The 24,831-nt window shown below is 42.3% G+C and overlaps 1 protein-coding gene across 2 annotated transcripts in view; it reads right to left on the minus strand.

The window, feature by feature from the left end:
- Ctnna1 (catenin alpha 1) overlaps positions 1-24,831 on the minus strand; it is a 124,889-nt gene that overhangs the window by 7,036 nt on the left and 93,022 nt on the right. For both annotated transcript variants that reach the window (XM_055625295.1, XM_055625296.1), the window contains 6 exons: positions 24,020-24,100; positions 22,814-22,966; positions 10,913-11,005; positions 7,571-7,727; positions 2,409-2,609; positions 1,711-1,862 (listed from right to left, as the gene is read on the minus strand). In XM_055625295.1, coding sequence (XP_055481270.1) covers positions 1,711-1,862; positions 2,409-2,609; positions 7,571-7,727; positions 10,913-11,005; positions 22,814-22,966; positions 24,020-24,100 — 837 coding nt within the window. The remainder of the gene's footprint in view (positions 1-1,710; positions 1,863-2,408; positions 2,610-7,570; positions 7,728-10,912; positions 11,006-22,813; positions 22,967-24,019; positions 24,101-24,831) is intronic.

The raw sequence follows: 24,831 nt of genomic DNA on the forward strand, positions 1-24,831 counted from the left end.
GAAAGTTAAGGAGAAAAGTAAAACAGTTATAGATTCTAGGACCAGAGCTGAGAGGCAGTGACTTAAGCAACAGGATACCAAGGGCCCTCACAGGGGCCCTGCCTCAGGAACTGCCATCAGTACGGCTGTGTTGATCTGATTTTTGCTCAGCAGGAAAGTGAGGGATATACTAAGACTGCATTTTGAAATGAAGCCTAAGAAAAGGAAATGTGCCCAAAACCAAGACCTGGGGTTGGTAAGATGCCCAAGTGGATAAAGGCACTTGCTGCCAAGCCTGACAGCCTGAGTTCAATCCCTGGGACCCACATGGTAGAAGGAGAGACAAGGCCTTAACTTCCACAAAGTCCTCTGGTCTCCATACATGCACACATAAAAATAAAAAGCGAGAGGTGGGGCCAATCAACGACCCTGCTAGCCTAAAGGAATGCTGAGAACCAAACAGAAGAAAGTCCACCATCGAAGCCTGTGTGCACATGCGTGTTTGCCTATGTGCACATGTGCGCTGAGGATGGAACCCTGGCTCAGGTTAATCAACACTTGGCTTTATCACTGACACTCATTTCTAGCCAAGATGACTGCTGAATCAAAGGCAGCGATGGTCAGTGAGCAGGACGGTAGGCACACACTCAACTAGCCCACAGGCAGCATCAACGCTTCCCTTCGCTGGTCCCCTGACAAACCTCCCTTCTGCATTAAAGGGTTCTTCCCCTCGAGTCTAATACTCTACACACCTGGAGGTCCTAAGGGAGGTAAAGGCCTGTCATTCTTCATATCGGCGCAGAACAAAATATAGCAAGCAGCAGCCATTTGTGCTGAAAACAATGCCTATATTTCATCCAATAAAATGATTAATATTTTTAAACATTTATTTTATGGGTACGGGCATTCTGCCTACATGCATGCCTGGCATCCTCAGAGGCCAGAGGAGGGATGGGATCCCTTGGGACTGAGTTACAGATGGTTCTGAGGTACCTGTGGGTGCTCAAACTCTCAAAAAGCAGCTAGTGCTTTTAGCCACTGAGCTATCACTGCAGGCCCCCACTAAAGCCAGTTTTTAGAGATAATAACACATAGCAGAAGGACAAAGGAGCTTTTTGGAGAAGGCACTAAGCTGTCAGATAGGTCCCCAGGACCCAGACTGCTGCTTCAGATGGTGCTGAGCCTGGGTCACCTCTTAGGGAGGCACTGCACAGCGTCCGACCCCAGTGGCTCTAACATGGCATCCAGCTACACAGGCAGAGGTGGAGTATACGTAGTTTTGGGACCCATTTATAGGGTATGACAGCCACTGGCTGCCATGGATAACTCAGACCAGCCCTTATAGGAGATAAGATTCTTCTGCTTTAACTTAAAAAAATATACTATAGTTGCACTGTTATCTATGCGTGTAGATAACAGTGAGGCCAACTTGCAGAGCTGGTCCTCTTCAACCTATGGGTCCTGGGGATCAACTGAAATTTAAGACACTATTTTCTATACTTTCCCCCGTAACTCCAACTATTCTATGTTTACTCAACTAAATTCCCTAAATTAATTCATCAAGTCCAACTCATGTTAGATTTCTTTTTTTGATCTATGCTTGAGTTCTATCTCATTCTAACACCTCTTAGATTCGTGGTTTTAATATACTGCCACTGTTATCTACTGAATTTCAGAATGACGCATTGCTTAAGTTAGCAAATGATAAAAAAGCTGGAATGTGGTATTCACCCTTATCATCAGCACTGCTTTCCGGATGTCCCGGATGCCATCATACACCAGACGGGACGCATCGATAAATTCATTCTCATCCATAGGCTGGGCTGGGTCCGAGCTCAGGGCTTCCACAGCTGCTTCCACTTGCTCAGTGAAACGTGGCATGACTACAGAGACAAGAGAGGGCAGATCACAGATCGCAGACAGCACTCCTCTAACCCTTTCCTGCATCCCTGGACAGGCAGAGGGTCGCGCTCATGACAAGCCTATTTGTGCTCGTGAGCCCAGGATTCGCTCACCAGCACAATATACCACCAAGTTCACAGGAGAGCTAAGGTGGTACTCTACGAGGACTCAGGCACCTTCTCACCAGTTCTGAGAATTATAGCTGGGTGACACAGAACTTGAAATGATACTACTTTGAGCCCTACACACAGCTTGGCATGGTTTAGTGCTTGCCTATCATCTAAGAAAGTCCTGGGCTCAATCCCTAACACTGGAGGAGGATGGACCACCCCAATTTCACATGAGTTCATAAACAAGAGACAACTCAAGCTCATCTCACACACACAAAAGGAAACTGTGCGCTGAGCCAGTCAATGTGTGTCAATGGTTCTGTGAGCGATCCACAGGATTTGGAATGAGGACGGACTGTAGGAGCCAAGCCATGGTAGGACCAGGCAGAATGCTAGGAAGGAAGGCAGTCCTCAGACCTGTGTTGGAGAGCAGCTTGGTGGCTTCCAGAACCTTTTCTGTGTAAACTCCAGGCTCGTAGTTGTCCATCTCTGAGGTGACCACATGAATGACCCGAGCGGCCCGGCCTCGAATTGCACCAGCAGTGCGATCCAGCCCATCCACATCTTTTTCTTGGAGAGCGATAACACACTTGTTCACATCTTCCAAAATGTGGTTCTCTGAGGACAAACAGAAAGCTGAATGAAAGATCAGATCTTCTACTAGAGGGTGACTTGGTACCATGTCATGCTTAGTTTACTGAGGAAGACCTTGTTGCCAACCCACATGTGCCAAGTTTTATGTGCAGGATAAATTTTTTATGTGTATCGGAGTTCTGCCTACATGCATGTCTGGCATCCTCAGAGGCCAGAAGAGGGCATGGGATCCCCTGGACTGAATTAGAGATGGTTCTGAGGTACCATGTGGATGCTCAAACGCTCAAAGAGCAGTAGCGCTCTTAGCTAGCACGCATGGCACGTATTTGTATACTCAGGAGAGGGGGGCTGGAGTCTAGAGTCTGAACCAACTCCTGCAAGCTGTCCTCTGTCCTAAACAACCCATGAGCACCCCGTACCCCAAATAAGCAATGTAATAAAAATAAACACACTGCCTCCAATAACCCCTTCTTTGCTGAATGTCACTGAAGAAATGTCAGAAACAATCTAAATTCAGAAGAACAGTTCTCCTTCCGGGAGACGCCAATAATATTTAGGAGCCAGCAAGACCCTGCGATCAGTCAGAGGAGGTGCTGAAAACTGGGTTTAATCAGGGCACTGAGGGAATACATCTGAGATAAAAAAAAGTTGAGCTTGTAATATCTGTGGTCTTTAGAGGAGGAAACCTGTGAATCCAGCTAAAGTGACAAGAAGTTCCTACTAGGCACACAGCTGGATGTGAAAACCCCAAGCCATTTCCTTTCAAAGCCCGACACTGTTCAAAATCCTAAGAGCAAGTATTTCCAATCTCACCAGTAATAGCAAGGGAGAAACAAGGCAAAGGGCCAAGGGAACTGTGCTTAGATGACCAAGCCACAAGTTGCACTTAGGCACCATGACAGTAGGAGCAGACCCAGAAGGGGGTGAGAGGCAGATACACAGCACACATGAAGGGGCTGCAGGGGTGGCAAAATGACCTTCTCCTTTCCTAGAATACGTGACTGCTCTCAGAAGTTATGCAGTTAAAGACATGCTATCCTACCTACAACAGCGTGTGGCATAGCAGTAGAGAGTTCTAGCTCTTGGAGAAGAGCTATAACAAATGTCGCAAATGCAATCTGTTTTAAGAAGCACACTGGGGCCAGGTGGTAGTGACACACACCTTTAATCCTAGCACTCAGGAGGCAGAGGCAGGAGAGGTTCTCTGTTAGTTCAAGGCCAGACTTGTCTACATAGAGAACTCCAGGACAGTCAGGGCTACACAGAGAAACCCTGTCTTGAAAAACAAAAACAAAGAAAGGAGGAGGATATTGAGGAGGGGGAGGAGAAGGAAGGGGATGAAGGGAAGAGGAAAAGGAAGGAAGTGAAGGAGGAGGATGAAGAGGGTGAGGAATGGACTTGAATGTCACTATAAGCATCTTTTAAAGCCAAACTCCCTACATGCTAATACTAACTAAACAAATGTATACTAAGCCTGCCCATCATTCAAGGCCTCAGTGTTGAAACTGCTTTTCCTGAACCCAACAAGATCAATGTGGAAGATGTATCTTGTTTTGCATAGGTAAGAAAGTCAAAAGGGAAGGAAATAGTCTGCTAAAAAAACCAACCAACCAACCAACCTACCAACCAACCTACCAACCAGTGTAATATTATTTAAGTCACATCCCTGTTTTAGGGTGGTTGACACTTTGGAAGCAGTTAATACTTCAGGTTCAGTGATGTACTCTACAAAAGCCATCATCTAGATAACTGTATTTTCAAAAATAAACCCCAATTTTATTAAATTTATACTGACTTGTTCACCATCTGTGGCCACAACCAGAGAAGGCGTGCATGCTTCTCTTTGGCAACAAAGGAAGTCCATTTAAAGAAGTTGGAGATAACTGTTAATCTCAGAAAATCTGAAGAGATGGAGAATGACGTGGGAGGTGAGCGATTGCCTTGGTTAGGGTAACTGAGGTGGCAAATTTTACCCATTGTTGGGGGTACCATCCCCTGGGTTGGGATCCTGAACTGAGAAAGGAGCCAGGTGGTGGTGGCGCACACCTTTAATCCCAGCATTCAGAAAGCAGGCAGATCTCTAATTTGAGGCCAGCCTGGACAAGTGAGTTCCAGGACAGTCAGGGCTACACAGAGAAACCCTGTTGGGGTGGGGATGGGGGGGGGGGGAGGCTGAGTGCAATTACTTACTCTTTGCCCCCCCACTACTGCAGATACAAAGTGGCTAGCTGCCTCCACCTCCAGCCACTGTAACAGACTGCACCCCTGAGATATACACTAGGATTCTCTCTAGTGACTGAGCAGCTATCTTAATACTGCTTCCTTCCTCCAAAGAGAAATTTTCATCTATAGTTTTGCTTATTTTACTATAAAATAAAGCGCAAAAATCCTTTTGTATGGAAACCAGACAAGGCAGGGAATAGACATTTTAATAATGGAAAATACTGTCAACTTGAAGGGACGCAGACTCACCAGGCAAATGAGACTGTGGACATGCCTGTGAGTAACTGCTTAAACTAGGTTAGCCAAGGCGGGAAGACCTGTCCTAACTGTGCGTGCGCCATTTCATGGCTGGGATTCTAGAATAAAAAGAAGAAATAGCGATGTACAGCCAGTCAAAGCCCCAGAGCTGGGGAGGTCTGGGCCCTAGAGGTGACCTCACTACTGTTTAGTTAAACTGGTGTCACAATGCCTTCTCAGCACTTGTTTATACTCACAGGTGAATGCTACTCAGCCTCAGAGACCTTTTCTTTCCAACAAACAGTAGTGAACACAGGACATTTGGCTGCTCAAGATGCAGAGAATAAGGGATGGCTGAGTGCTCGGCCCTGAACAGGACATTCATACAACCCCTCTAAGGTTGGGGAACGCCACGGGAAAAGGCACTCAACGAATGCACGAGCCAGAAAACAGAGAAAAGGCCCATCTTCTGGTTATGGCAGCCATTACAACAGGAACTCAACAGGAGCAGTTGCCTGCAGCTGGCCTGCCAAGAGTCAGTCAAGGATGGGGAAGGGACTCACAGGACCCAAGCCATCCCTGCACTATTGTTCACTGGTGGAATCTGGAGGAAGGGAAGTCACAGTGCACCTGAGCGCTAGACTAACTGCTTATTCTCCTAGGACTTTACCGAGGCACCTACCTGGCCCTTCACCAGTTCTCTAAATAACCTCTTGCATTCCTCAGCAAGATTATGACAGAACAATAGAAAAACACACCAGAGGCAGACATACAAAATCCAGATGCTCTGAAACACCACTACTTCTTCAAGAGAACAATTCTGTGCTTGAATTCACTAAATAGAAACTGGCTTAATTGTTTTATACTAAGTCAGCCCTCTCTTAAACTCATATATTTACATAAAAGTTGAACCCATTCATCAGATAAAAGTATATCTGTTAAAGAATTTAATTTCTCTTTACTGGTCTTTTGTTTTATATTAAATAAAATTAAAAAGTCCTGTCTAAATCTCACTAAATCTAAATGCTGCTACTGAATCCCTTTTGTTGTCTGATGTGAAGAGTGTTATATGAGGGGCATTTTAGTTTATTATATTTTACTTTACTGTAAGAAAGAATGAAAATCCCTTGAGTCTAAGCCCCCTACCCCAAATCTAATTAGAAAAAAACAAAAAAAACAAAAAAACAAAAAACTGTAAGAATGTAGTATTTATCCAGAGGGGGCTTTGCATTTAGATTTCCAAATTTGTTGTTTGCTTAAAAATGTGCTATGAAGGTGGAATGTTTTTCCCTAAACCTATGAAAAAGAATAATTCCATACCTCATTGGGAAAAACAACAGAAGGCCAAGATTTCCCAAAAAGGCCATTGCTGCCTTTTTGGCACCTGCAACAGTGAGCTCGAAAACGAATTTTTTGTTTTAAAGTAGCAGCATCTGCAATCTGGCAGCTCTGCGGCACCACGGTTTACCCTGTCTTACCAGAAGGCCTGCACCCAACTTTCTCAAGTCAAAGCTCCCATCTCAAGGAGTTGATGCAAAGACAGGGAGCCATTGGTATGCAGAGCACAGAGCCTCCTTATATAGGTCACTGCTGGAGGACTGTGCTGTGCATGTACTTAAGTCCCGCTTCTCTTTCAAGCCCCATTGCCACTCACATCTTCCACATTCCAGCCTGTGGTTCCCTGGGGTGACAGGTAGTTTCAGCTCTACAAGAACCCAGTCACTAAATCTGCCCATAGCCACCAGCCTCAGGAAGCCTGGCATTTCCAAGAAGACACAGCCAGGGGCAACAGAGGCCATATTAAATGGAGAATGCATTTAGTGTTACTCAATTCTAAGGAGATAGGACTGAATTTATTTCTGTGAGATAAACACTGAATTGCATTTGACAGACATGTTCTATATGAATGCAATTTGCTATGTCATTACCAGTTTATGTTTATATAATAAAATCAACTGTTTTTGTGAGGTGAATTACCCAGATTTATTTTTTGCAAGTTCATAATTAAATGGCACTTAAATATTTCCTCTCTGTTTTCTATCTGTGCATCATGCAGACATGATCTTGGGGGAAGTAGTCAGTTAAACTACGATCACTTTCAAGAGACAGAAGCTTTCCAAGAAGGGAAAAAGGATTCTCTACAATAACCTAGCGGAGACGATCCTCCCGAGTTTCACAGGCCTGTTACAAGTGACCAGTGACACCAGGACTCAGATATAAACTGAACAGTGAAGAAGGGTAGACTGTTACCTGCTGCACAGGCCCCAGCCAGGGTCCCAGTCTACACCCACAGTCAGCAGTTCTGCTAGCCAGGTAACTAATGGTTTCAGGATGGACACCAGCCTCACTGTGAGGGAAAGAGCTCCAGCTCCAACTCCTGCTGCTCAGGCCACAGTGCAGAACTTTGAAAAACTAGAAACCAGCATGTCATTGATAGAATTTACTTGCCCGAGATAAGGTGTTTTGTCTGTGATTATGACTTGGACAGTAATTATACATGCCACTCTAGGGAAACAGTTCATTACCTGAGACAGCCAAGAAGTCATCAATGGAAGTAATGTCATCAACCGCATCTGTGAGAACACGAACTTGTTTTTCCCATTGCTCTTTAAAGAGATCCATGTTCTCTTGGGCCAGTTTACTCTGTGGCTTTGCTGCTAAAGCCAATGCAGCATTGATAACCTGCAGAAGACATTAATGCACATCACTCACTCTATCCCAAACCCTTGCAAATCAATCATATGGGGTGATCTGGTCAGCACAGGAGCAAAGGCTGGCTCCCTGCCACCAGGAAACCTGACTCCGTGTGCTCCACCAGAACTGGTACAGAGGGGAAGCACTGAACAGCAGGCCTTAGACTGTAACACCAAGCACTAAATTTTATTTGGAAACAATATAAAATAAATGAAGTCTCCCTCTAATTTCTCAAATCTGTGAAGGCAATCCTGTAATTTTTATCATGAAATCCTGGTTTTCAAATTTTTAACCATCCAAATACATCACCAAAGCTTACAAATGCTACATATAATTAAGTTTGCTGGTTCCTTCTTTTAAATATTTATCAACATCATTAAGTATATTAAAAAAAAACATTATTCACTATTCTAGCTTACAGGTATCTTATGTTATTTTCTTACTGTGGGGTTTTTAGGTTCATCTCAGTTATCACTATTACAAAAGTAACAATTACATCCAATAAAAGAATAATTAATGCCCAGGACCAAATGCCAAATTCACTGGAATTCATTCATTCATCTTAAAGGTATTGTATTCCAATTCCAAAGACTTTTTCCTTTGTCATTTTAACAGAGGTCTGTTTGACATATAAAAATTCCACAGAAAAGTATGCAGTCCGCTCCCTCAGTAAGCATGTAGGGCACCACAGCTCCCTGGCAGAGAACGCACCTGTGTGGGGCTCTAAAGTCCTGCCTCAACACAGCATGCATACACGCTCAAGTGCTCTACCGAGATACAATTTATAGTTCACACAATTCCTCCACTGAAGTATAAAACTCAGTGGCACTTAACACAGTCACAATGATATCAGTTATCTTTTTTCCTCCAAAAAGCGGCTCCAAATGCATTAGCAAGCACTCCCCAGTTTCCTCTTCTTTCTCTATCCCCATCTTGAGGTAATTATGAAGTTACTCCCCCATTCCCAAAACACCAAGTGTCAAGGGTACACATCTTCGTGTTGTTTCTCATCTCAGGGGAAAGCACTTAGTCCCGGCCACTAAGTGCAGGCTCCCACCTCTCACTTTTCACGGGCAGCCCGTGCTAAGGGGCTTTCTCCGGTCCCTCGTTTCTGAGCATGGGTGGCCGACTGACACTGGGCACTTTTCTTTTCTAACTTACCGAGGGTGCTGTGAGACAAACTCAGGACTTCCGAGTACAGTCCATGCACCACCCAACCCCTTTATAATGCACTCTAACCCTCTCTCTCCATTGTTTTCTATGTCTCCAAGTTCATTTTCATACGTGAAAGACACAGTGTATGATAAAAACAATCTTCCTACCCTTACCCGTCAGGGAAACGTCAGCCGGGTCTCTTCCAATTTACCTAGATAACTGGAATTAACTTAAGAGAAGAAAGATAATTTGTCCACACGGTCCAATTTGTATCTGCCAATACTGAAGATGCCCAGCTTTGTGTGCAGAAAGAATAATCACCCCAGAAAAGGCCTTTTACTCAGGGCCTAGCCCTCATGTCAAGTGCAGCTCGGGTACTGTGCCTAAAGCCAGTCCTAAGGTCCATCTTAAGAAAAAGTGAATGAGGCTTTGTGGGGGGCACAGGCTATGACACAGGCTGAGTCCCATAGGCCATGCACTCACACGCTGCCGTGAGGACTGACTAGACTCTCCCTCTGATTCTTTTTCCCTAGGCTTTAAGATCATTTATATAAATACTCTTGGTAGGTGTGATCAGCGTATGTTACCATCTGTCTCTGCAGATATGTGGAAGCATTGTCGCTTTTCAAGCATTTTAAAATGAAACGGAGAACCAAAGATATTAAAGTGTTGGAAGGATAAAATGGCAAACAAGAGGAAGAAAGTCTAATCTTTAGATATCTACTCTAAATTTATTTCATACAATTTAGTCATCCTGGAAGTAGATTAAATCTGCTGTGTTTATTATCTTATAGCAATCAGTCACTGGAAAAATTTATGACTGTATAAAGCTGGGGAAATGTTTATCAGATGGTGGGGGTTGTAACTGGTCCATCACAGAAGGCTTGGAAGCGCTCTTTCACATGGAAGAGCCAAAGGGATGCTGTCATGTGCATTTAATGTTGCAGACTCTACACAGAAATCTCATCCCTGAGACCTCTGGTTCATTACTCTAGGTCCTCTGCTTGTCCCCCTTTGTCTATGACTACCGCCAGTTTGGCAGGACACACAGAGAGATGTGAACGTAAGTCCTAGACTGCTGCGAGCTTTCTGTACCTAGAAAAATAAAGATACCACTTAAGGTGCGTAGAAATCTCTGGTGACAGGGAACACTCCCTCCCATGAGGCAGATACACTGAATACCCAGAAAAGCATTAACAGGGCATAGTGAGAGGACTCAGCAGGAAATGGTGCTTGCTGACAAGCCTAATGACCTGCGCGCAGTCCCTGAGCCCCACAGTGGTAGAAGAGATAGAATTCTCACAAGCTGTCCTCTACACTCACACCACGAGTACATGCAACTTGTGTAACCACAGACAAATAAACTAACTGCAAAAAGAAAAAATAAGCATTACTTGTTTTATGTACTTTAGAGTCTTTCTAACGTCTCATACACTTAACTCAGCCCAATAACCCATCTCTCCAAGTGCTACTATTAAACAGAGGTTCTTAGCCTTTACTTGAGTGGTTGGTTCAACCAGGTTCCTAGTATCTGTGGAAGACACTTCGACAAAGCACTAGCTTTGTGACAAGAGTGTAACACTATGCATAGGCTCGCCAGGCACCTGTGCACCACACACAACACACAGTGACACATGTGTGGACAACAGAGGGACTTGTGGAAGTCTGTGCTCCCCTAACCATCGTGTAGGCCAAGGTCATCACACTTGGCAGAACTGAGCTATCTGGATGACCCCTCCTATGCATTTTAAATGAAAAGCAAAGCGGCATGGATATGATATTTCAGTTTTTCTAAACTATGTGGTTTATCTATATCAGGATTTCTAGTTAAAATCCTTATTTTTCTTAAAGAGAAAGAGAGAGAAAGGGAGAGAGGGTGAGAGAGCGAGAGAGGGAGAGAGGGAGAAAGAGAAAAAGAAAGAGAGAGCGAGTGCAAGTAAGCTTAACAAAATAAATTCACACCCACCCTACTAAAAATTCACGCTAGAGACACTGTGAGCTTGCTAGCTACACTTTACCTGAGGACAGAGTGCTTCTAACTGGCTTGCAGACATTCGGACAAGTTTTACACCTTCTTCATTATTGGAGATTGAACAGGCCAAGTTGGCAACCTGCAGGAGGAAGAACATAAAAGTGCCTGTAAGCATTTTTCTCTTTTGACTAGAAGGCAGGCTAATGACTACCTCTTACCCTGGCCCTCCCTGAACAGAGAGGTAACAAAGCAACAAGGCTCTTCCCTTCCCAGACTGATTATCAATTCATTAGGAGACACTTAATTGCAAGGACTTCGGTGCTACATGGTAGGTTGGTATTGGAAGAGGTGGCTCATAGGCTTTGAAGGAGCTCTAATCTGCTTGAACAATGAGGCTGTCTACTGTAAATGATATGTAAGAAAAGCCAACTGTCAGTATCCACAAATAATAAAATTTGCAGCTGTTCTTGAAGGGAGGAAATTAAAACTCCAAACTGCTGGTCATCTTGTCATATGCAATTAAAGGTAAGTTTATTTGAACTCAAGTCAATTAAGAAGATTTTAAAAACATGATAAATGTAACCAAACGAACCCAGCACAGTGGCGCAGACTTTAATCCCAGCACTGGGGAGGCAGGGGCAGGGGGAACTCTGAGTTCAGGGCCAGCCTGGTCTACAAAGAGAGTCCAGGATAGACAGGGCTACATAGTGAGACTCTAAAACAAAATGAAACAGACTAACAATACCACCCTTATAAGAAAAAGAAAAGAAAAAATGGTGACACTTTCACAGATGTGAGCAAAAGCATCCTTCAACTAAGTGGACGGACTTTCTTTTCTGGCAGTGTTTACTTTTAATGGAAATCTTTACCTTCCCTCCCAACTGTCTCCATGGCACAGCTGATATAACCAGAAATGATTTTTACAGATTGTGTCACAGTTTAGCTTATGCTAATAAGCTAATAGCTAGCTAATGCTCTGGCTGTACTGAAAATGCTGCTCTTTAAGACTGGCCACACCCAAAGACCCTATCTCAAACCAAACAAATAAAAAACTTGATGCTCACCATAATGCTCCCTGGTGAGATAAGATAGACATGCAAAAAAGTCTGCTCACTGCCCTCTTTAAGGGCTCTCAGACAGGATCCACTGTTGGTATAACGTTCTTTTGAAATGTATATACCTTACCCTTGTTCATTCAAATGCTGATCCCCAGCCACCCCCCCCCCCATCACTCTCTGGTTTCATTATGTACATTGCATTGTGATACTTATTCTAAGCATCCTGTCTCAACTCTGTGTAAGCAGGCCAAAATAAAGCAACTAGACACAATGTTGAGCTGGGAGGAGCCAGAGGATAGGAAAGAGGGGAGGAGCTAGAGGGCAGGAAATGAGTGGGAGGAGAAAGGGTGAGGAGAGCTTGGAGAAGGGAGCTGGGGAGAGATCTGGGAACAACGTGGAGAGATAGACTGGACCTAAGATTTCAAAAAAAGCAAGTATAATGTGGGAAATGTAAATGTTAGGAAACTATGAGGGGTTGGAAGTTTAGGAGGGAGTAACTATTGCCCAGCATTATGTTCTAGGTTAACTAAATAAACCCAGTCTCTGTGTGGTGATTTGGTTATACAGCTGTTTAGGATTAACAGCAAGTGTTACCAGAAGATATATCAATGGTAAATATTAATCACCATCTACAACAATCCACCAAGGACCATCAGTGACCATCTCATTACTAACAATTTTATACTATCTTTTAAAACTTAAAAATATTTTCAAAATGAAGAAGTAAAGAAATATATATTATTTACTACAGGTCAGATATAAAGTGGTGAAGGGTACGGCTAAAATGGCCGAATTCTTTAAGCCGTTTGTTTCCTGATACAATCTTAAGACAAAGGCTACAGAAGACTAATTCTCTGTTTTAAACCATTACTCTGAAACGTTTCTGATGTACTGCTAGAGCAGTAACACTATAGAGGAGGGCACTGCTTGTTTTAGCCGGCCTGGGAGGAGGAAGTGCTGCCTGTCACTGACAGTCTTTTCTGGATGAATAAGCTTCAATACACCCTCCAGCAACAGGACAACTCACTTCTCACAATGACAAACGTGCAAATGCAACGTTTGTCTAGACTACCCCTGGCTACCCTGAAAGGGAATATGGGGAGGGAAATCCTTCACACCTCTTACTCAGGAAAATCTGCACCTTTAAATTTGGAACAGCAGTCAATACAACTTTAAAAAAATTAAGTCTGTGGGGGAATGGCTCAGCCCAGTAAGCTGTTCTTCCAGAGGACTCAGTTTGAGTCCAGCATCTACACGGTAGCTCACAATGGTCTCTAACTCCAGTTCCAGAGGATGTGATACCCTCTTATGGCCTTCAGGGGCACCAGGAATGCACAAGAGACACAAAGACACACATTCACATTAAATAATAAACTCAGTGTGAAGTATTTAGCTTTACACACCCTGTAAGCCCAGCAGCAGGGGAAGCCAAGGAGGGAAGATCCTGAGTTCCATGCCTGTCTCAAATCCCTGGGCCTAAAGGCACAAGTTCTAACCCTACCTAGGTAGGAAGGGGAGTTCAAAACTTGCTTGGGTGAGTTATTAAGGCCCTGTTTTTCAAACCTTTAAAAAGTAAAAAAAGTAAAAACAAAGTGTGGGGTAGGCCATTTATCTCCTAACTGTATGTCTGGGTTCAATCCCCAGTACAGTAGAGGTATTTATCAGGGGGATTTCAAGAGAATCTGAAGTCTAAATAAAAACAAACAAGAAATATGGGAGCATTTACCCCCACAGAAAACCTGAGATAAGTTCTACTAATAAAACTGCATGTATGTGGCTTTGAAACTAAAGAGGAAAACATAGAACTCAGTTAAAAGAGAATTAAGAACAGAGAATGAGGGATGGATGAACAGGGTTAAGAAAGAAAAAAACTAATGGCACAAATGAATCCACCTATTAGTAATGCTAATGAATGCTCCCAACTCTTTCACATAAAGGCACATACTGGATAGCTGCTCACATCATAGGCGGAAGTAAATGATCTTGCCATTAAAGAATAATTATTTTCCTATACGTATGGTTAAAGTGTTGAAGAGCAACTACTCAATGACTTATATACAAATCTCACAAAAGGACTCTTTCTCAAACTATTCTTAAGATAAGCTTATTTCCCAGGGGAAAAATATCATTACTCAGCCTACATGGCTGTTTAACACACACACATACACACACACACACACACACACAGTAGTAATCCAAACCCTAGCATGACAACTGAGTTCAAATATACAATGCAGATCATTCAATTTGCAGTCAAAACACATATTTCAAACTCGCAAAGCCATGCCCTCTGAAGTTCCATGAGAAAACTGGGAGAGGGTGTACCCTACAGTTAAAGTTTCATCCACTCTGTAAGCCTTAATTCACAACGAGCAAATGAAATGCAACCTGACTGCAGAAAAGTCACCATCATAAGGAGATTTTAATGCACGACCTGACTGTGAAGGAAAAAAGGATACTAAATGATACATGGTTTTTAGGCAGGAGTTCATGAATGGCATCTTCCTTGTTTTACTCTCATAAATTATAAATCTGAGGAGACTTTGATAAGTAAAAAATACTGGTTCCTCCTTGGCTCTTATGAGCACACAGTCAAAGGAGGAACAAAGGAGGGCTAGAAGGAAGTCATCAAAAAGGACACATAGATGTTGCATTAGTGACAAAAAGGTTTCTAACAGCAAAAAATATTTCTGACAGCAAATAAATTTCTACCTTCACATACTTTCAATCAAAGACATCATTAACTTGGTATGGGAGAAAAGTCAAGCACACAAGGTACTTTTGCCTGAAAGCATTCCTCACTATCCACAAGCAGGTGAGAGAACACAAGTCAGCCAGTTCAACCTAGCCTTCTGCTCCTCCACCCTTCTACCAATGGCGCTGGGGATATGGAACATCTATGCACGATTTATTTAAAGAAAGAAAATGGCTGTCTCTCCTGCACGGAGTCAACAAGTTCCACTAATGACCACTACAATGAAGAGTCAGTCCTAGAGCCAAGGCAGAGCCTCGGAAATAACAGTGGAAAGACGCCAGCAAAACTCTCCACTACTGTTTTAAGTAAAACCACAAAAGCACCTGAAAAATGATCCACCAGGCACTCAGGAGCACAATCAGCAACACTGTGTGCACACAGAGGAACAGAAGAAGTTCAATTCTGTTGCTCAGACCTGAAACTGATCTTGTATGTTCACAACGTACGGTGCCCAATGAAGGCGCCACACGATGTTCCCGCTTTTGAGTGAAAGGAGCCATAACATCAGGACATTTGAATAACTTCACAGGGGATTCCCACACTAAAGAAGTTTGTACCCTGTTTTATATATCCTTTGTGTTATAAAGAACAAATATTTATAGGAAGGCATCTTTTTCTCTCTCTCTCTGACACACACACACACACACCCCATTACTAAAAAACAAGTTAGTATGTCTGCTCTGTTCCAAATTTATGTTGGTCATGTATTAAAAGAGTACTGAAACAATAGTTTTGTATTCGTCTCAAACACTGATAAAATTGATAAAATTTTAAAAATAGTCCTCTAGTCCACTCACATTACATAATATAAAATATACACACCCCATAAAATGTTACCCTCCCACTCTCTAGCAGAAGATAATATTCACAGGGTAAGGACTTCTGTTATTTCGTACTACACGTCTAGTTTTTTGCTTGTTTTGTTTTGTTTTGTTTTACACAGTCTCACTATGTAGCCCTGGCTGTCCTAAAACTCACTATGTAGACCAGGGTAGCCTTGAACTCAGAGATCCACCTGTCTATGTATCTGTGCTATGATTAAAGGTGTGAGCCACCAGGCCTGGTTTAGGAAGTCCACAAAGGTTTGCTGACATAAACTTTGTACAATTTTTCTTTCTCTTCCAGTCTATAAAAAATTTGCTTAGGTTTTTGAAAGCTTAATTCAAGCCAAATAGAATAAATGAAATGCTGTTCCATTCTGTCATTTAAACTCTCTCTCTTTTTTTTAACTCTCCATATTTTTCCCAACTTCACATCCCAAAAGATATGGTTGAGGCTGAAGAGATGGATTAGCGCTTGCTGATCCCTAAGAACCAGACTCAGGGTATACTGATAGGCCAGGCATCCTGGAATGGCTGTAAACTGTGCGAGCACCAACACACACAAACACACATGCAGATGTGCATGCTATCTTCTATATAAAGATTACTTTAGAACAATACATAATGCAAAGCTCTGTGTTTGTCAAACATCTACACACAGTGGAATCAAGAGGCTGCACGCTGGCTGAATCTTCAGATGAGCATCTGCATAACACTTATTAACACTGAGAGTGAGGACGTTCACTAGCCTGACAGCTGCTGGGAGCCTAGTGTGCACTAAGTGTCATTCTAAGCCCACATCCGAAAAGAACATTCAACTGCAGTGGACAGGGCTAGATAAATACGAAAATCAAGCAAACCTACTAATTTCAGATAGTAATGAGTGCTGTAAAGAACATAAAAGACAAATATAATTAATAGAGGTGGTATTGAGAGCTAAGAAGATCTAGGGAGGCCTTTCTGTGGAGGTGACATTGGGCAGAGAGCACATTTAGGCCTGGAGAAGAAGAGAGAAGTATGATGGGCCAGTCAGCAAGAAGACACAAGACTAAAGGCAGCTGGGAATGCAGGAAGGACACTTCATGGTTAACTACAGTTTCAAACTATATCACCTCTGCCTCTAGAAGCCATGGTAAAGATAGGTGAGAAAAGTTCCAAAGCAAAGGAATGACATGATCTGATTTAAGAAAATCATACTGGCTTCCTTCTCAGGAAAGAAGCTAGGCAGGAATCAAAGTGCAAGACAGACAGCCATTAGGAGCAGCTGCACAAATCCAACGCAGTGATAGTTAAACACAAAGAAAATGATGGGTGTTTACTGGTCAGATTCGGAGCTTGGGGAAGATAGAAGATGGGCCTTAGAATTTGGGTTTGGGAAGCTGAGTGGGAGCCAGCACCAGACAAACAGAACAGCAGTACGTCAGAAAGCGGCTCCGCTCCCTGGCAGGGACTGGTTACACAGACAACTAATAACCATTTGTTAAAAGTGGTGCGCTGTGTGTGCTGCAGCAGCCACGACAGAAGTGAGGCAGCTGAGGTCCAGGCCAGCACATCATGCTGTATCTGCCTTAGCAAACAGCCCTCCTCCGCGTCAATTCTGTATACATCAACCAAAGGAAAACAATGTTTGAATCTAATATATTCAATCTAATCTATCTTCTTTATGCTCTGATACCACATGCCCAGTTTCTATAAATGAACTAACAAAAGCTGTATTTTAAAACACTAGTATTCTACAACTGTACCCATCTCAAGTAGTACTTCCATTCCCAAGCCATTGGGCTACATCAACACGCTTTCAGAGACTTGTACTTTTTCTAACAAAGTAAGATTGGGGGTAGGAAGGATGTGTCTAGAACACTGCTACAGCCAAATGCAGGCATACCTGGCTAGTGCCCTGGATGCCAAATTCAGTATCATAAACAGTTGCTTCGGTAAGCAGTAAGGTACTGCTCCACTCAGAAAGCACAGGACAGCTTTCAGGAGTTGGTTTTTTCCTGTCAGTGTGGTATCTGGAGACTGACCACAGATGGCCAGCCCTGCAAGGCAGGGTTTGTGCTGGTTAGTTTTATGTCCACCTGAAAAAAGTTAAGTCTTTTTTGGGAAGAGAATCTTTGATTGAGAAGATAGACCTATCAGATAGACCTATCACATTTTCTTGATTGATGATCAACGTGAGAGGTCCCAGCCCGCCATGGAAGGTGTCACCTGGGCTAGTGCCAGGTAGCAGGACTTTTCCATGGCCTCCACCAGCTCCTGCCCTCAGGTTCCTGTCCTGATTTCCCTAAATAACAGGTTGTAATGTGGAACCATGAGCTGAAGTAAACCCTTTCCCCACCAAGTTGCTATTTGCTCATGGTGTTTTACCACAGCAATAGAAACTCTAAGATGCCTACTGAGCCATCGAGCCAGGTCTGGGGCGCATTTCTTTAAAAACTAAGAAATCAGGCTACACACCTCAGGAATTTGGTATGAGATAGTGTCACCTGACTCCAGGAACAGTTCACTGACTGCATGTATATAACAGTAGCACCCACGTATTCATGGGAAAGCAAAGCAAAGAGCTTAAACTTTAAACATAGGTCAGGACATTCGTGAAGCATACCAATGATACTTAACACAAAGAAGAGCCAGAATCGTCGCCTCTAAGGCAACACTGATGAATCATGTTCCAATTACTGGCTAGCAGTTTGCAGAGCAGTTGTTCTCTATCATCCTTGCAAATTTCTTTCTCATTTTCTAGACTTATCTTTAATGACATGAAAACTGGACAGCAGTGAAACCTGCTCTAAGAAGAATACAGGGTGCCATCCACAGAGAAAACACCAGAACAAACTATGCTTTTCTATAATTATCTTATGCTTGTTGCTGAAAGGGAGATGAGAATAGTGCAGACCCGTCCTATCTAGATGTCTTAGGAAGATAAAAATAAAAGGATTCTTGACTGGCTCAAAGACCAATTATACACAAGACCCATTCAATCAGGAGATTTCCAGTGGCAAGCTGAAAGGTTCTATCTTATCCTTTATCTTAGACAACATTTTAAAAACATCAGATTACATGAAGGGAGAAAAGATACATGTAAAAAAAAAAGTAGAAGAGGAGATAGAAAAAATGACACACGTTTGGAAAGAAAAGTTGATAAAATAATTGACAGAGGCAATTCTGACAACAAATTAGAGCAGGTCTAAGTTTATACTGACAGTGTATCTAAACCCCACATACAGCAGAGTGTCCACCCACACAGACAGAAATGGACCTCATGTCACCAAGGAGCAGATCCTCTATAGGAAAACCTGAGCTCTGACTGTGAGATCACTGGGAATCTCAGTGTATAGCCACTGCCCAGAAGGCCCTTACCCAGAAGGCCAAAATCATCCTGAGATATAATGGTAAGTCATTCTCTAAAATAATAAAGGCCTTGGCTACTGCCCTACCCTGTTTGCTGCCCCTGGGGCAGGTGCTCTTGATTGGAGGACACTCAAGGGAGAGCTGTGATAAAAAGAACTCCCCCAACGCCTGGAAATTACCTAGCACTGTCCAGCAGAGATACAATGTGAACTACATAAAGATTTGTGAAGTTTTTAGTAGTGACACTAAAAAACTAAAAAGGTGAAGCATTTAACTTAAAGCTATTATCATTTGAATATCTAATAAATGAAACAAACTCATTTGTTATTTTTAAAAAAAACGTCTTTTATACTGAAAGCACTCTTTAACTCACAAGTATGAGACTCAATGACTGGCACATATTGTCTGAAGACAGTGGGTTTTCTATGACTGAAAGATTGGAGAGGTCCCAGAAAGCCTACATGATGTTTAGATTGTAGGGTGGGGTTTTAGGGAAGCATAGACAACATAAGGTCCCATTACGTAGCCCCAAGCTGGGCTGGAACTCACTACACAGACCAGGCTGTGTAGACCTGCCTCCCAATTGCTGAAATTAAAGGCTTGTGCCACAATGCTAGGCATACATGATGCTTCAAAAAAACTACACAGAAAGGGATTTACACGCCTGAGTAAAAAGCCTTTATAAGAAATAAACACTGAATAATCTCTTGATCCCTGGAGAGAACAGTAAATCTGACTGTTAAAGGCAGGAACTCAGCCAGGCAGTGGTGGCCCATGCTTTTAATCCTAGCACAGGAGCAGAGGCAGATGGTTCTGTGAGTTCAAGGCCAGCCTGGTCTACAGAGCAATTTCCAGAACAGCAAGGGCTACACAGAGAAACCCTGTCTCAAAAAACCAAAAACTAAACCAAATAAAAACAAAAGGCAGCTATTCCAAGGAATAGCAAACCTTAAAGCCAGTCATAGCATGTAAGACAAGTAATAAGTGATTAAGTGGGAAACAAACTTGCCTGCCTTAACCTCTTCTGTTGTATTTATATGCAGCAGCTAGGTAGACTGTGTGTACGCTAGAATTGATACTTTATGTTAATGAGGTGATTTGGGATAAGGAGTCAACCATCTGACTGAATAATTGGATTTTGAGGCCAGCTTGACCTGGAGAAGAGTGAATGAGGAAAATGAGACTCATCAATCAGGCATACATAGTGAAACTTGAACGGAACTCTGGACACAGAAACTCCTGGGAGCGACCAGGCTGGTCTATCTGCCAATGTTCCTGGAGGATGGAGCACTGCAGCTTCATCTGTACGGGGCACAAAAATTTTTCTGAAGCTCCATCCTATGTGTCTCTCTCTCTTTTCTGGTCTTGGTTTTTTGATACAGGGTCTCTCTGTGTAGCCCTATCTGTCCTGGAACTCACTCTCTAGACCAGGCTGGCCCTGAGAGAGATCCATTTGCCTCCACCTCCGTAGTGCTGGGAATAAAGGCTTCTGCCACCACCGCCTGTGTGTCTCTTACCTTGGCTGGTCCTGACTAAAAGTCTTGCCTTTCAAATAAAATGTTTTATGTGTTTGTTGTAGGAATTACCAAGCCTGAGACAGGTTATGAAAATGCCTAGGATTTGAAGCAAGCTGGTCAGAGTGGTAATATCTTGGAGCTCTAGGCTGGCATTTGAAATGTGGATCTTGCTGGGGCCTATGACCTTATCCTGTAGGTCCGCCCTAATTCCTGGCATATAGTGTCAGAAGTCTGTTAGTGTTTCAGAAAGATCACTCCTTCCAAACACACCTGCAAATAGTGGTTGTAGAATCTGACCTTCTCCTTCCCAGTTATATTCATATCCCAGCAGCCATGCATATATTTTATATATGATTCTTAATTCTGCTGAACCAACAAAAGAAAATAGGCCCTCATATCAAAGTTGGCCTGTAGACATTTACTTCGGCTAGAAGGCAACTAATAAAATGAAATGAAGTCAAGGGATTAACAAAACACAGTGAAGCAAAAACAAGTCTGATTAGTTCAAGGTGTGCCATTATAATACAAAGGGTGGAGGGGGAGGAGAAGTCTTGTCATAAAAGAAAAAGTTCTGCCTTGAATGAGGAATTTGAAGCTTCCAAAACACTTTAAAAATTAATTTCCTTTTCATGGACATAGTAATTACATATCTTACTGTCTCAATTATCGTAAATATAATCATGACTGTTTGCAGAATGACACTACACAGCCTGAGGTTATGCCTCAAGTAATGAAAATCCTGTACCGTTTAATATACAGGTAAGACGTAGGAGAAGGAAATGGGTGTAGAGGGCATGCAGAGGGGAAAGAGGTGAGAAAAGGGTTACATCTGAGCTCTGATGAGGAAGATCACACTCTAATCTCCAATCAAAATGCAATGAAAAGTCTGGAACAAAGTTTCCAATGACTCTCAGGTCCAGTTAGTCAGTGACTGATTCAAATTGTCATTCTGTCTTGCCTTTTTTTTTTTTTTTTTTTTAATCCAAAACAGGGCCTTACTATATACTGGTGGGTGTCCTGGAACTCATTATATAGAACAGGCTGGCCTTGAACTCACAGAGATCCACCTATCCCTGCTTCTCCAGAGCCAGGATTAAAGGCGTGTGCCACTATGCTCAGCCCAGTCACTGGTTCTCACGCTGTTGGTCCACAGAAGCAGTAAGCTCAGTGAGTTTGCAGTAGAAGTCTGCAAGCCAGGGGAAGCCCCGCAAGCCTCGGTTTTCACTTGATGAGAACTGTGGAGAGTCCTCGGTGCTGTATCCTGTAGGCGCTGGATGGAGAGGCTGAGGATGACCCAACTGGCCCTCCCATTTGGGTACAGACAAAAACTGCCCTCTCTTCAGCTGCTGATAGTTCAGGCCTTGATGACTATCTCTCAAAGAAGCTTTTTATTAAGTAGGCTACTTACAAGAGACTGTTTTCCTGAACACAATTTCTGTCCACTTATGGCTCATATTATCACGTGACTGTTACGAACCAGATTACGCTTAATGAAGATACAAATGAAACTCTCCAATTTTAGTTCCAAATGTCATGATAACTTGAGCCTGCTATTCTGTACATAATTCTAGTCAGAAAAACACTTCAATCAATACTCAACGAAAATGAGGTATAAAACTAGTAAGATGTTTACTGTGACACTGCTATTTGCCTTGAAATGGTTTTATACTGTTAACTTGGGCGGTTTAGTGTTACATTCAGGGCCAGTTTCTACTTTTACATAACGACCCCTTAACCAAAAAATATTGGTCTATACAATATTTATTAATTATTGGGTTTCTGTACTAAGGTTATGTTTCGCGTCTCATTTCTAAAACACACTAATAACTAAACAATAAAAATTAATTTAACAAATGAAGAAACCTAACGTATCTGGAAATTATGCAGCAACTCCCCTTATTTTATAAGACAACCATTTCTACTCACAATTTTAGACAAAAGCAAGTCTAATTTAGTCGGTGTTGGGCTGGTTTACTGTTAAAAAAGGACTGGGCCGAGTCTGCCTAAAGCAGAAGACAAAACACCTGGCATATTGATCATTATTTTGGTCCTCAAAATGTGGGCATCACCTCACCTTACAAGCAGGAAATGAGAACTAAGAAGAAACAGGTAACCTGCTGGGGTGTAAGCCCGGGCGGTGCTCCTCAGAAAACACCAGTTCCCAGCTGCTGCCACTGTCTACACTGTGTAAGCCTTACTATCATGGTCTGGCTTTAGCCACACTACCAGTAAGCAGTGTGTTACGTTTCTAGGACAAAAGCTATCCATGTAGTCAATGTAAACTGTCAGAAGAGTAGTTCTGATGGAGCCCCAGTGATAATGAATGACTGTTTATAAAGGTCCTGTATTTATGAGCCCTTGGAAACTTACAGCTAATTCAATCATGTGATTAAAACTGACGACTTACCAAGTTACTTATGTTCATCAGGCGACTAATGCACCTACCTCAATCAGCTTATTGGCATGCTCACGGAAGACTTGGGCATACTCTTTAACTTCCTTCTCATTTCCATTCTTGGCGGCTTCAATCAGTACTAAAAGAGGGACGTTGGTCTCCAGGAAAGAATCTGATACATGGTCCATAACAGCTTTGCGAAGCTAATAATAAAATCGTATACATATGATTTTATTTCTAAGAAGTTAAAGTATGTTATAACACCTGCTGGAAGCCTGTGGAGACAGGCAGAACTCATACAACAAGTCCCCATATAAGACCACAGTGAAACAAGCTCCAACCCACAACTGCAGAGACCACGCTTTACACTACCATGTAAACTACATGGTACTTTAGCAGCAGAATTTCAGTTCTAAGACATTCCCTTTTTTCTCTGAAACTTACAAAACCAAACAGGACAATACTGCTTGCTGAACTGGCACATAGTTTTGAAATATATATAATTACCTAATTAGTTAGAATTAAATGAAAAGGGAACAGTCTCTGCTATATCTACAAGAGTTAGCACACTATAAACTTTAAATGTTATCTAATGACTGTTGACTTGATTCAAAGGTATATAATTTTTAGTTTTATTTTATATCAGTATGAGCAATAAATATCTTTACTAGTTCTTGAATGCTGAATTTTCACCATAACTTAAGTCTTAATACTGTATGTATTACACTACATATTTAGAGTCAACTCTAACCTCTTTTTAAAACTTTTAACACATAATTTAATTTGAGATGTTAATGAGATTATATCATTAAAGGAACAGAGTTTTAAATTTGCTAACATGGAAAATTCAGTATCTCCAATATCACTGAACTTGAGATAAAGACAATTCTACCACTGCAAACAAACTGACAATCTATAAGCAGAATGGGCAGACATGAGGAGCTGTAATCGAGTATAGGGAAGCCTTTGAGGTTACTTCACAGATCCCCAAGTCATGTTAAATTGGTTTTCCTGCCTATACATCTTTTTCGCACTGGAGCTAATTTATTCAGTCTACCCCAGAGGGAACATAATAGTCTACATGTCCCTCTGAAATTTTTTTAGACATTAATAAGCTTATTAGCAACAGAACAGAAAGAGTCACTTTTCTGTGAAGATTTACCCTTTCCCTTAATTAAAAATATAAGCCTATACTTATTAGAATTTTAATCAAAGCTAAAGCGGAAAACATACAATTAAAACTTTTTAAAGCTTACCTGTCTACGCAGGTCCCTGGTCTTCTTGGTCATTTTGTCTATGGCAGAGTTGAGAGCATCACTTCTTTCTTTGCGTCCAGCCTGAATAAAGAGATGCTCATATGAGTACAAGAACCTTAATGACATCTGTAAACAGTGTTAAAGTAATGCTGAAAAAACAAACAGTAAAATGGGCATTCCGTGTTATTTTATTTTTATGTGTAGAATGTTTGTCTAAATACATGTCTGTGCACCCTGCAAGTGTTGCTGCCCATGGAGGCCAGAAGAGGGAGCTGGATTCTCAGCCTCCGTGTGGGTGTTCAGAAATGAACCCAGATCCTCTAGAAGAACAGCCAGGACTCTTCACCACTGAGCCATCTCTCCAGCACCCTTCCCCGCCAACACACAGACAGACAAAACAGTTTTTAGCCGAAAGTTGGAAAAGATGCAATGGGAGCGTTCATATATGACTTCATCTAAAAACACAATCTTGTACCTCTTAGGCTCATCGTTTTAGCTGATCATTAAAACAAGGAGTTGTTTCCCCCCCCCCCCAAGATAAACAAAAGACACTTGGGGAGCAAGGAAAGGTTTAATGAGCCTGGGATACATAATGAGACCCTGTCTCCATTAAACACTACCCTTGACTCCAAAGTTCAGCACAACAAGGCCGTGCCAGGACCCTTCTTCCTGTGCTACAAACAAGAGTAAGTCACATCTGATGTGGATAAGCCACAAGAGTTAATGGCAAAGCTGTCGAGAAATAGCTAAGTAGATACAGTGCTTGCCACACAATCCTCAGAAACAAATGATCTAGCATAGCAGAGGCACCT

The sequence above is a fragment of the Psammomys obesus genome, unplaced genomic scaffold (assembly GCF_907164565.1).
Source record: "Psammomys obesus unplaced genomic scaffold, mPsaObe1.curated_primary_1811, whole genome shotgun sequence".
NCBI lineage: Eukaryota > Metazoa > Chordata > Mammalia > Rodentia > Muridae > Psammomys > Psammomys obesus.